The sequence below is a fragment of the Nestor notabilis genome, unplaced genomic scaffold (assembly GCF_000696875.1).
Source record: "Nestor notabilis isolate BGI_N333 unplaced genomic scaffold, ASM69687v1 scaffold8467, whole genome shotgun sequence".
In the NCBI taxonomy this organism is placed as follows: Eukaryota; Metazoa; Chordata; class Aves; order Psittaciformes; family Psittacidae; genus Nestor; species Nestor notabilis.
This window is the reverse complement of record NW_009935188.1, coordinates 52,818-66,604: the sequence shown is the minus strand read 5'-3', so window position 1 is coordinate 66,604 and position 13,787 is coordinate 52,818. Positions and strand designations below refer to the sequence as shown.

The window sequence follows — 13,787 nt, the reverse complement described above, 5'->3', positions numbered from 1 at the left end:
AGGAAGTCCACTGATACAGCCTGCTTTCTCAGTTCCTGTAGAATGCCAGTGGCAATGAATATACTCCTTTTTTAGTATCTGGTCGGTAAAAGACACAAACTTAATTTGGGGTCTGGATGATCCTATATACAGACTGAAAGATCTCTTTAAGCACATAAATATTTTGAAGTTGGCCTTTAAAGACTGAAATAACTGTTTTATAATGTTGATCTATATAAAATTAACATGACTTCTGTTTCATACTTTTCATTGTATTACAGCATTTGAATAGTATTTCCTTCTTTGCATTTCCAATTAAACATATCAGTTGATTTTGTTCTGGAAAAAGCATTTCTAGTGAAAGACAATTCTCAAACCCTATCTTCAATGTCACAAAATACAGGAGTCTTATCTTAGAACTCAGATGGGTATTTCAAATTTCAGTTCTCTGTTCTAACAAACAGTAGTTGTTTCTCTACATATTAGATGGTTGGTATATAACTGAATATCTCTGAACAGATAACATTTCAGGCGAAAGCTTTTTTAACCAAGAAATCACGTCTTAGAAGAACAGCTTTTCCTCCTATGTTGGTTCCCATAAAACTCCAAGTATTCATATGTATTTCAGCAGTGATATACAATTGTGATTTATATTTACCTAGGTTAGGGCTGGATTCACATTAAGAATTAATAGGTGTGGCATTTAACAGTTTATTTTGTGATTTATTATTTTTTTCTGAAGATGTTTTTACTAATCTAATACTGTAGAAGTTCCAGTATCTCTATTATAAGTCTTTCTCATCTTTACTGTTTCCATTGTCCATTGTACAAAAGCAAACTTCCTCTTCTTTCTCTTCTTCTTCTTCTTCTGGAGGAAGCGCATTTTCATTTTTCATATTCTCAGAGGCATTATGTTCAACGTTATTTAAAGAAGTGTTACACTTCAGAAATGTTTCAGAATGACAGGTTTCTGCTGGATCTGCCAACATGGGAGAATATTTTTCTCCAACAGTATGAATTTGGCTTATTCTTAAACTTTGGCATGTTTTTTGCTTTCTATTGGGTAGCTCAATATTTGTGCCTATCACAAGATCACTGGGTATGTGTTTGGCTATGTTATTTTGACATTTGCTGCCTTCCATGGGGTTTACATTCATGTCCTCTGTAACATGTATCTTCTCTAAACAGCTTGTGTCTTTCAGAGTTGATGATACAAATATTCCAAAGTTACTAATAAAATCTAGGGTGTTATTTGCATAAAACCTATTCAAAATATTATTGGCAATATTATTGATACAGTTATTCTTCAGAATCACATGATTATTTTCATCTGCTATTAAATCTTTGCCTGACCATTTTAAACGTTCACTTTTTCTGGCCAATAAACATGGATCCAGCTGGTTCTCAATATCAGATGCTTTTTGGTAGGCATACCCTCTCTGTTCCTCATTAATTGGTGTTATTGTCACCATTAGTATTGGACAATGTTGGCCACATATAGCATGGAGTTTATCCAGAGAGTCTTCTTCCTGAGGCGCACTTCTGTTAGCATTACTAGCATCAGTTGGCTGGGACTGTATGGGTTCATCACTTAAAGGCTGTCCCAATGGACGAACCTTGTTGTCAGGCAATCTAAATTCTACAGTTTGAAAAGGTGAAAAATTGGTATCAGCCTGTGTGAAACAATGTGTAGAAGATGGTTTGTTCTTTTCTTTCTTTGCTGCAGGAAGGGAAATGATCTTACTATCGAAGCTAGGTTTGCTTTTTGTATTTAAGTCATCCTGAAAGGGGTCTGAATCACTATTATGAGGCATATTGAAATAGTTGCAAAAATTTTCAGAGGGTTTAGCCATATCTTCAAGTTCTGAAGAAGAGATTTCATTGAGGTCTGGGTATTGATTCAGATTGCCAAAGTGTGAGTATGGAACATCATCACTGTTAGTATCAAGGACTGTGTCCGTTGATGTTGTATCCAAATTACCATACATTCCAACCCGTTCAGGTGGTGATCTTCTAATCAAATGATTTTCTTTGAGAAGCCATTTGCCTTTATCTATCAGTATTCCTTCATCTTCATTAGCTGGTATACTAGGTTGACAATGTTGTTTTGGAGATTCCGCTGAATGGTCAATAGTGTAACTTGTCTCGTCTCTGTTAAGAGTAGGTTGTGGTGTTGGTAAAGAAGTATTTTCTCTTCTTGATATAGTCTCATCTTTGTTTATGTTTACTGCAAATTCTTGTGATGGTAATGAAGTATGTGACAATTTCTCACCAGAACAAGACCTAGGCTCTTGAGAAAAATAAATGGTTTTTTCCATGACTGCAGAGTGGAATTCTTCAGTATCCTTTTGAAATACTTTCAACATATAAGGAAATCCTTTGTGAAAGTCAGGTTTAAATGAAGCTTCTGTCTTGCCATAAAGTCGTTCAATAGTTCGTTTTACATAGCCAGTGTTATAATGCTTTTCGAGTATTGCTTCCTCCCCACTTTCATTGGTCAGATCACTGGATGCTCTGAAGTTATAATCACTTTCTTCAGTATCTGGTCTGTAATCTGACCAGTCTGAAGTAGCAGGACTTTTTAAGCATTTTTTTACTTCAGAAGTGTCTAAACACATTTTATTATCCAGTTCTTCTACTTGCAATTTCTCTTCTCCTTCACTCATATCACATTCTGTAACTTGCTTTGATTCATAACAAAATGATAATGGAGAGACTGTAGATAACCGTTCAGAGGTTTCCTCACAAGTTTCTGCATCTTTGTCTTCCTGTACAGAATAATCCTCATTATATTCTACAGAGGTTTCAGTGGCTAATTTAAATTGGTTATTTGGGGTTTTCTCATTACCTGATGACTTGCAATCAACTTTTTCATCTTCACTTTTATCAGTAGTAACATGTATATCTTTTTCACATTCTAACTCAGAAGTATCCTGATCCAAAATATGATGTTTATCATTAGAAGTTACACTATGAACTGTCGAGTTAGGCTCTATTGAAGTTTCTGACTCTTCATTAGTGAATGATGTATTAGTGTTTTCATCTTGAGATTTTTTATATAGGCTATTGGGCATTTCTTCCTTTCTTTCATGTGACTCTATAGCTGATGCAAGGCTACAGGTATTTGAATTACTATTGGCATATTGACCATTTAGCTGTGTTTTGGGAGCACTCAAGTCTAAAGTCTCTGTTTCTTCACAAGGATCTTTCTGTATATCAAAGCAGGTTTCTAGTTCACCAGTCAATTTTAGAGCTTCTTCAGAATTTACAGTGTCCTTTGGAACACACGGTTCAACTGCCTGTTCATTTTCGTGCAGACCTAAACCATTATGAATTTCGGATATGGGCATATTCTCATGGCAATGTGAGGAGTCCTGCTTTTTTAGTTCCCTCCCAAAGGGTAATAAGTTATTTTCTGTTGATTGTTGAAAATGTGAGAAGGCAGCCTTCAGTTCATCAGCTTTTTCTATGACTGTAGTTTGTTTCAGAAACTGCAACTGTGTAAATATTTCGGAACAGCTACAGGTAGTTTTTTGCATATCATCTCTGATGGTCCCAATCAAATTGTCTCTCAGATTCAATACAAGTAGCCATGCTAGGAGGACATTGGAGGAAGAATTAAAAGCTGAAGAAGAAAGATCTGAAAGGGTGCAAGCTTTTCCTACACATCCATTATGTTCTTTCTGGAGACCAAGCAAAGTTGATTGTAGCTCATGCAGCAACATGATAGACATGCAATTATTCTGAACATCAATTCCCATTTTCTCATTGACAATTGCACAATCAACTTGAACAGCAACCTCAGATTTTTTTCTTTGACATAGGTTGGTATCTTGAATATCAACTTCTGAGATCATTTTATCATTCTCAGATGTTTCATGAAGCAAGTGTAGCTTAGCATCACGACAAAATTCTGACTTTAGTGAATACTTGGCTGTTTCTATTATAGTTGTATTAGCATGAATCAAGGGGTCAGTTTGTTTTTCATATGAATCTTTGGCTGATTGTTCTGAAGGTCCCAAATGACCAATCGGTTTTAATATTTTTTTCGTTAGATTATGTTCAAGCAGATGGTTTTTTGCAGTCACATGTCCTTTGTTTGCGATAGATCTTGTTTCTTTATATATAGAAGCATCAATATCTTCTTTAGGAAAATTACAGACATTGCTGTTCTGAACATTGCCTTCTTTTTTATGTATAGGTGGTAAGACAGAATTTGGTAAAAAGTTTTTGAGCCAAGTTTGGACATGGTTTTCAAGTGAATGCTCAACACCTTCCTCTTGAAAATCCTCTTGGTTTAGAGCCTCTAGTGTAATGGCATTCTCTGACATATTTAACTTACTTGACCCTTTACTCAGATTTTTCTTCATCCCCTTTTGTTTTTTCTCTTTCTTTGATGACAAATTTTCCAAAATATTCTTCTCCTTTTCTTTTTCAAAGTTAAGATTCTTTGGCACTTCTGACAATGGTTTTGAAATCACTGATGTGTTACATGTCTGTTCAAAAGAATTGTTTGTGAGATGTGTGCCTTCTTTCTCAGTACTCTGTGTATCCTGACCGTGTTCAGACTCATTGTTTGAATCAACTGTCACTAGATCATCTTCACTCTTTGCAGATGAAACTATACTATTTTTTTTGCCTGATTTCAATTTTGTCTTGAACAACTTATTACTTCTTGGTTTTTTGTTAGATGACAATCCATTTTCTAAATCCAAGTGGTAGAACTCATCTTCAGGACAGACACTTTTGTCTGAATTGACAGAGCCATCGTTGTTTTTTACAAAAAATTCCTTTCCTTTTTTCTGAGGCATTTCAGAATAATCATCCATAGCCTCTGTTGTGGAATCCTGCGGGGGTTTGCTTGTGATATGCATTACCTCACTTTTAATTATCTCTGAAATTCCTTTATCTTTTTGATCTTCATATGTACCTTGTTCTAGGAAGTTAGACGATTTTCTCTTCTTCTTCTTTCTAGTGAGGGAAGATACAGATTGGCTGTCATCAATGAGGCGTGCTGCCATTATAGATTCAGTCCTGACAGTGGTTTGATCCTCATTTTCAGTAACAGAAGGAAATAACCCAGCTGCTGGATTTATTTTGTCAGTAGGACCTTTGCCATGTGGAGGTACCATCACCTTCATCTGTCTATGTCCAGGACAGGCTGAATGCATTGCATCTTGAGAAACAGGTAATAAATCAGACACTTTACATTGTGTTTCTTCCATTGACTGACATAATTCTGAATAGCTAGTGAAAGAACTCAGTGATCTTTTAATTTGTTTAATATCACATGACTTGCGGATGTTGAACCTGGCCTAGCTGCCTGGTAAATTTCTGATGATGGTATGAAATCACTGATGTTACTTTTGCAGGTTGATACCAAACTATTATAGGTACCTAGTTCCACAACTGATTTCTCAGATATATTCTGTGCCAATTCATCCTCATCAGGCACTTCAAACGTCTTCCTCTTTGTGGTTTCTATTAAATCATTATTTTTGTGGCTTACTTTAAAAAACATTTCTTCTTTTATATTCTCTGAAGAAAGTTTAAATAAACCATTGTCACTTATCTCAATCAACTTTGGATTACTGACACTTGATTTTTTTCTGCTTGAATGAGATACCATGCAATACTCAGATTTATTTTCTCCATTCTGTATTTCCTCACTGTAGGAAAACTGTCCTACTGTCTTCTCCTGAACCTCTTTCTCAGAAACCAAGGTGACACTTTCAAGTACTGCTTTCTTTTGTCTAACACGCCTTGGCCCAGGGGTGGGAGGCCTATAAAAGCGAGGCTTGATATTATCCTCAGGTACACTGCCTACATCTAGATCTGCAGAATTGCTCTTCATACAGGTGTTACAACCAGCAGTTTTTAAATCAGACTCTGATTCTTTGTCTGACACTTCTGCATTGAATTGCTGTAGTGAGTCTCCCTCTTCTTTACTGTAGCTCTTCAAAAAAAGAGTATCTTTTGGTTTTATATGTTCTGATACATTTACATTGGATGAGTCTTCTGCATGCATTGCAGAATTGCTAACGGTGGTATTTTTATCAGCACGACTTACAGTGGTTGTCCATTTAATGGTTTCTTCCTCTTTAATTTTGAATCGAACTTTCATTTCCACTGTGATACTGCCATCTTGATTAAGGTGAACAGATTTCTCAATGTCATCTTCATATTGTGCCACAGATAAGTCTTCGCCAGTAACTGACTGATTTCCTCCTATATCATTATGACTGTGAGGAACACAGGAAGAATCTGAGTTGTTATCATTCAAGTTGTTATCATTGCTGGACCCTTTATCAGAAGACACTGAGAATATCTGAGATCTTGAGCTAGACCCCATTTCAGCTCTCACTAGCAATAATTACATTGAAAGAACCCATATTCATTCAAGTAGATGGAAAGTAGAGCAGGCAAATATCATACATAACGATCCAGATGGAGAGACAGCAGATAGGCAGCAAAGGAAGAGAAAAGAAGAAAGGAGAAAAATTAGTACAAAATACGTACAATAGTACAATAGGTTCTTTCTAATGCCAGAGCTGTAGTCTTATTTGAAGCTCCAAAGCCTAAAAAAGTACTAAATGCTCTCATTTTATACATAGTTACGAGCTGAGGGGTTGTCTTGAACCATTCAAGGGATTCACAAGCCCTCACTTGTTTGGGCTTCAAGCTGCCAACTTCACTTCTTCTCCATGCCTTAGTGAAGAAATCATTTTATATTAATTCTTACAGTTAGTGCTAAAATGTGTCAGTCAAGGTGAATATATATCTCCCTGGGCTTAATCCAGCAATCTACAGCATGTGAGTAATTACTGTGAGTGGTGTCATTGACACATGAATAAAGGGTTCAGATCCAATGCCCTGGACCAGCCTTTTATAGAGAAGTAAACATTGAAGCCCTTGAACTTCTCATAAAATCCGAATTTAAATCATGATATTCTGAGATACATTTTATGCTACAGTACTGCAGACAATAACACAGAACTCGGCAAAGCCAATGAAAATACTTACAGACTTCAACGAATGTTGAGTATGGCCCGATATGTGTTTACATACATATTAAACACTCCCAAAATATGTTTTAATAACTTAATATTTTAATAAAATATGTTTGTAATGACTTGGCTTTTAAAAAAAATATATTTCATTTCTCTCTAGCATTTGTCACTGAAGGGATGAGAGACAAAAGAACATGAGACAAAAATAAGATTTTGCTGTCTTCCAAAAAGTTCTGCATGTGCGAGCGAAACAGTGCAGGTACACCCACACAAAGTCATCCACAGCTGCTACTGATACCTACATATATTGAAGCCACCATCTAATAGACAGGTTTCACTTGTCTTTTAACACATGTAGTATTACCTTATCTACATTGCTTAAATTTAAGCTTTTTCTCTTTTTTCCTCAAGTGAGTCACAAATAGTCTTATATCAAGACTTTCACAGCTAGCATATTACCATTATAGCTACAAGTCTATAATTTAAGGCAGAGTGCCTTGCAAGTTTCCCAGGCATATGCTTTACCATGAACTGAGTCAGAAATAAAAGTTTGTACTAACTCCTCTAACACAGACCAGACCTTATGCTTCCTAAAGTAAAAATCTCACTTTCTCTGTCTCAGGAAATGGAATTGGAACAAAGTGCCTGAATTTTAATTTTTCAGGGTCTCACTTCAGTGATGTCTCCTATAGAGGATATTTCTGAATTTCTCAAGTTAAAGACAAAAAGAGAGTTGTGTTGTTGGGTTTTTTCCTCTCTCTTTCTGTAATTGCCCTTAACTAAGGATTAGAAGAGTGAGCTTATCAGATTCTGAGCTACTCACATTTTCTACAATTGCAAGGTTTAATCTCTGTCTCAAAGCAAAATTTGGGTAGGATTTTTTTCTTTCTGCAGCACTTTCATTCTCAAAATCTTCCTATTCACTCTCTCTCAAGCTGTGCAAGCCAAAGAACACGAAGACTGAGAAAAACTGAAATGAATAGTTTGGTGGGGACATAATGGTGGGGACATAATAAACTGCGAGGGATGTGGAAGAAACTCCTTTGAGTAAGTGGAAGCCAAGTGTCTCATACATCAATGTGCTCTGTGACACAGTCAAGTTTACTGTTGAGAGCCTCGGTACAGAAACAGTTACAGCATTCCGTGGGCTCTCCAGTACAGCATGCAGCTCTATCAAGCGTACAAGGTACCTCTGGATTAAACAAGTTTCCCTCTAGACAGTATCTCTGCCCTATGGGATGCTCTAATGCTCAGGATTCCCACACAATCTAAAGCTCTGGTACCACAGCACTTTGTTCCTCTCAACCTCAGGATATAGCACTAGAGTGGCTTCTCTCCAACAACTCCTCATGTTCTTGATCATCCACTGGACACTTTACACTCTTACTGACCTTGTCAGTAGCACAACTCCATAAGTAATCTAAGGGAAAGTACATATTTGTGTATCTTTTCACAAACTTATCCAAAAAACATGTATCTCAGCCACAAGAATATAGGAAAGGATGACACCCTGTTTAGACAAAAGCAGTTTCAGAAGCATGATAATTTTGCAAGTAGATGGGTGCTATGATATTTTTCCTTTTTATGTGGAGCATGGGACATGGGAAAGTGAAAGTCATGACAATGATAAGTGAAACTTCCACTTGCTAAGGTAAGATCTGAAACCACACAAAAGTTCTGCTCAATAAACTCAGTTAGTTAAAAAGCCTGAAGTAGCCTGTGGTTTCTCTTTTACCATTACCACTATTTACTGTGACACTAAAAAATTAACAACCATGACAATCAAGTGCACTAATATAAAATATACTTACAGATTTGTATCCATGTTCTAAATAAGTCTGTTTGAAAGAAAATATGCACACTAGCTGAGTACTTAGAAACTTACATTTTAGAAAGAACAATAACACTTTGATCTTTCTTATGCTTATAAAGGAGTCAAAGCAGATGGCCTTTTTGAATATCCTAGATCCCAGTAAGATTGTCATGGTTTACGTCTTATGCTGAGAGAGATAAACCAATTAATAAAATACAAATTAGTTCAAAGAACTTACTATTTTCACTTTCTGACTTGACATTTGCTTTTGGGTACACACGATTTGCAATGCCAAGCAATTTAGCAGGCCGTGAATACCCAAGAGAATCATAATTGCTTGGTTTAAAAGGCTCTCTCCCCGCTGCGACTACAGCTCCAGAGCACAATATCAGAGCCTGAAGATTAGGAACCTGGGGGAAAGAAAAAAAAGTAACATTAAATTCTCTGCCTTAGTAACCACAAAAAATAGTGTAAGAGAGTTATCCTTTTCATACTTTAATATCTTCACTTCTTAGTCTCTACATTAGTTTGCAGCAAGCTATTAAATATGTATCACAGCACAGAATTAATTTTTCAATTTCTATAAGGCAATTCCTACCTCTGTGAGGGTATATCTAGTTATACCAATACATTAGAAAAAGACTTCAAGAAGTAACTTGGATCCACATGAAAATTTTCTTGCGATTTAAGTGTTTGAGTATGTAATTTGGTTTCATCGTTCCACAGTGACTCTTCACAGCCACAAAATAAGAATATGCATTTGGAAGAAGGTATACATATGAACATGTATTTGGAGGAAGAATGGGGTAATTCAGAATACACCACAAGTACTGGGCCTGTAAAGCCACAGAGGAAAGGGACAGAATCACAGAACAATACACATTGGAAAAGGTCATGTAGTCTAACCCTCTGCTCAAAGCAGGTCTGACTGGATCAAGGTTCTTAGAGCCTTATCTCAGTTCTGAATTTTTGTGTCAAAATATATTGCAAGATAAGGCTTGCAAACTGCATTTCACTGACTTATAGGTGATATGGACAGTTTCCTAACCTAATGCAGAATTTCACCAAATGGTGCATAAACACGACATTTTCCTGAAATCTTGGAGCTCTGCATGGAATTCTCTTTCTAGATACCTGTTAGATACAATCACAACTGCTTTTCTGTGATTAAACAACACACAGATAAAACACAGATAAAAGTGAGAGAAAATTATATAAAACGGCATGTGAGGTGAAAATCAAGATTATTAGTGCTGCGTCATCTAGGTTTAGAGGTACAGAACTTGGTCCATAGTTTGAAATCTATATGACACAATGGGTGTCATAGTTCCAAGTCATTAAAGGCAAACCACTCTGTACTTGTATAATGATAAAATATGTGTGGCTAATAGATGCTACTTATCTTATTTTTAAAACATTAAAAAATCACATATAAAAAGCATTAAGACTACAGGAAGTTTCTGTGCAAATGGGTAAAAATATAGAATTGAGATCATGCTTGAAAGACACCTGATTAAGAAAAGTGTTTTTCATGTTGGCTTAAAATAAAATGCCCTCACTTGCTTCTCTCTGATCACAAGATTTCAGTAGATTTCCTCCAGGCTAGCAGCTTTTCTGAAGGGGAAAAGGCATAGAAAGGAAACTGCTGGAATTCAGCACATCAGATCTTACACCAGGCCAGTGTCCCAAGCTTATAACTGATAAAATTACCTTTGTAATTAAAAATAATCTAGAAGCAATCCTATTGTACGTATTCATCTTTATTCTCACCTTTCTCCCATCAGTGGTATATAGTTTCACAACTGGATATTGCATTAACTCACTCATATAATCCAAAAAGGCCTCAAAGGTTTGTGTATTTTTCTTTCCCAAAACTATGGTGCGCCTGAGTCTTACATCTCCATTTTTGAAAACAAGCATCTTTTTGGGAGTTGTTATTTTACTTTCTCGATGGCCAAATCCATCTTCATTTTCCCTTGCTAATTGCACAGCTCGACGACGAGCGCTGACAGGCCTGCTGATCTGCCAGGGAAGTAGCTTTTTGCTAGCCTGTTCCAGGTTGATGGGCTTCATTTTCCTCTGATGGGAGCAAATGTAAGATTTTCCATCTTCAAGATCCTCCAAATTGGTGATGCTATGTCTCCCTTTTGGTGTACTAATATTCCTTACTCCAAAAGGTAATGGAATCCGTTTGGATAAACTGTCCAGCAAGGCATCAAATGTTTTGTAAGACCGGTTGTTAATCACCATGTTGATCCCATTAAACTGAGGATCTCCACTTTTATAGAAACAGATCCGTTTTGCCACAACAGGCTCAGTAACATTGAAATGGCGCACGATTAAACTCTGTTCACTCTCAGAGGAGTTAGGCTGATTCACCGAGTAGCTAGTTGAAGGTGTTTCACTCATTTTGACAGCAATCTGGAAGAAAGAGGACATGGGTGTAAAACTTTTCTTATGACTAGTAATAATATGGTCTTCATTTTGAAAGGTGCAGAAAGAGAATTTATAAGAAACCAACAGCAGCAAGTTGTGCCAAAAATCATTGGATTTAAATGGATCCAAGCTGTTATCTATAAATTCCACAAAGACTCCAGTACTGTCAGATTAAGTTAGCATAGCTCAACTTGCAAGTATTCCCAAAACTCCCCAGTGTAATTTCAAATATCTTATCATTTTGGGACAAGGAACATTTTCATAGAAGAAGTTACTTGGTCAGTCCAGTTTTCTTTCTTAAGGATGAAGTTAATGACAACATTTTATATATAAGATGTTAGAAAAATCTTTATTAGGAGGGAGAAGCTCGTTCCTAGGCATGAGCCATAATCAGTCCAAAATAACAAAACTGAAAGACAATACAAATCATTCTGACCTCATATACTACTTTTTTTACCAGCACAAATTGATTGGAGTCAGAGAAAACGCTCCTGATTTTCTACAATGTAAACTGTAGCAGAATAAGGCCCAAAAAACATGTTTTAGAATTAAGTTACATCATATATTGACAAATCATTTGTTTTTCTGTTACAAGTTTTATATTTCATGATACATGAACTGCTACAATATTTGAATTCATACTGAGGGATAAAACTACTGACCAAATAAGTCTTTTTTAGTAAGAGAAAAGTCTTTAAATCCTTTAAAAAACAAACAAGCAAAAAAATCTGATATTCTTCAGTAGAAGCAGCCTTTAAATTGAAACATTTAAATACCAGTCTTCTAAAATACAGATTTGTTCTGACAACTATAGCAACAGTGTTCATGCTTGAAAATAGAGTAGTCTCACTACAACCTCTCCATTTAAATTCAGTCTACATACAGATACTGTAATAAAAACCCTTTAAATGAATAAAAGTGCTTTATCTTAATGATTGATTTGCTTTGACTGGAACACAGGAACATAGGATAGAAATGGCTAGTCAACTGATCAGGTTCAAGGAAGCAGTTTTAGTAGAGTTTTACTGGAAAGCAATAGAGCAGTCTCAGAGAATGTTTGTCATCAAAATGATATAAATTAATTCTTTGACAATGTCACCTTGATTTAACTGCCATATTGACTAATGAAACAAACTCTCTGGCTACTACATATTTTTCTTAATGAAAGTATGGAAAGCAATATTTTCACTATTTCACTACTACACACATCAGTTCTGAAACTGATAAGAAAATGTTGCCATTTTTCAAGACAGTCAAGGTTCATATAAAGGCGTATTTGACAAGATTTTATCTTACTGTGTGCTTACAGCCTTTCCAATAACACACGGTTTTCAGCGTGGGTGTTTTGCCTTCACTAAGCATTAATAACTTTTAAAATGTTCATTATTTTGAACAATGATCAGAGGACAGGGAAGAATTTCTTCTTTTAATACATTATTTATGCTGTACATTGTACTCTCATTAAGTGCTAAAACTGAAAAATAACCAAACAAACAGGTCTGCACTAGAATGATGTACACAAAGATTGATTTAGGTAATCACGATTCCATTAAATAAATGAAAATACAAATAAATTTAAAACCTGTACATGCTTAATTAAAGAATATGCCGGAAGACATTTTCAAGCTTGGCTGCAACAACCTATACAATCCCATCCACGGCGGCGAATGAATTGGCTTACTTTCTTTGCTAAGAAGCAGCTGTACTTCAAGTGAAATCACTGAGAGCTGTATTTGATCACCTTTTTTGACACATGTATTCATTAGCTGCCTAAATTTTCATTACTTCTCTAAACTGAGAGGTTGACAGGTGAGTTAAGACTAAGGACACAATTTGAACCAGCCATTTTATGCTTTGCACATCATTCTGTTTATACTGCTATTCATAGAGTCATAGAATCATGGGCAGGGATACCTTCCACTAGTTGAGGCTGCTCAAAGCCAGATCCAACCTGGCCTTGAATGCTTCCAGGGATGGGGCATTCACAACTTCTCTGGGCAACTTCTTACAGTGTCTTATTCCTAGAGGAAATCCATAAAAGCATTTTTATTGCTGCAGCACAAAATTTCCTTCTTGCTTTGCAGAGGAAATATTCTATGTCAATGAAAGCATCAATGACAGTAGTTAAAGTTCATGAGTGAACTGAATGTTGGGTTACTGCATTTAACTGGCAAGATGACTTTAGCTCATTAAGAGAGTCCAGTCCAGGATCTCTGGGAAAGGGGAGAAAACTGTTAAGGCATCATCATGGACAGAAACAGAAATGAGCAGACATAGCTCCACAGCTTCTCACCCTTTATGAAAATGAAGTGGAATTTCATTTACTCATATGGTTATTCACAAGAGAGAAACTAGGTGGATTTTCTCATGAGACTACTGATAATAATGGCTTTTGAATAAAATACAATGTATTTTACATAAAGATAATTATTACATTGAGTCTTGATACTGTGGAAGTAACAAAATCCAAAACAAAGAGAGAATACACATACAATCAAAAAGATAATTTTCGTTATGAACATGAAATAATTTGAATTCACAAAAGTAAC

The 13,787-nt window shown here is 35.9% G+C and overlaps 1 protein-coding gene across 1 annotated transcript; it reads right to left on the bottom strand.

The window, feature by feature from the left end:
• Positions 1-764: 764 nt before the first annotated feature.
• On the bottom strand, positions 765-11,211 carry RP1 (retinitis pigmentosa 1 (autosomal dominant)). Its single transcript, XM_010017722.1, has 6 exons — positions 10,803-11,211; positions 10,573-10,766; positions 9,041-9,212; positions 5,539-6,342; positions 4,538-5,155; positions 765-4,123 (listed from the first exon to the last, which is right to left on the bottom strand). Exons 1-6 carry the CDS (start codon positions 11,209-11,211, stop codon positions 765-767), a joined length of 5,556 nt encoding a protein of 1,851 aa, XP_010016024.1.
• Between the last annotated feature and the right edge of the window lie 2,576 nt (positions 11,212-13,787).

Coding starts and splice junctions, on each gene's coding strand:
- RP1 (XM_010017722.1), bottom strand. CDS start 11,211: ATGAGTGAAACACCTTCAACTAGCTACTCGGTGAATCAGCCTAACTCC. Junction 9,213..10,572: donor ATACCACTGATGGGAGAAAG/GTGAGAATAAAG, acceptor TCTTTCCCCCAG/GTTCCTAATCTTCAGGCTCT. Junction 5,156..5,538: donor GATTGAGATAAGTGACAATG/GTTTATTTAAAC, acceptor CTGTTTCTCAAG/ATGCAATGCATTCAGCCTGT.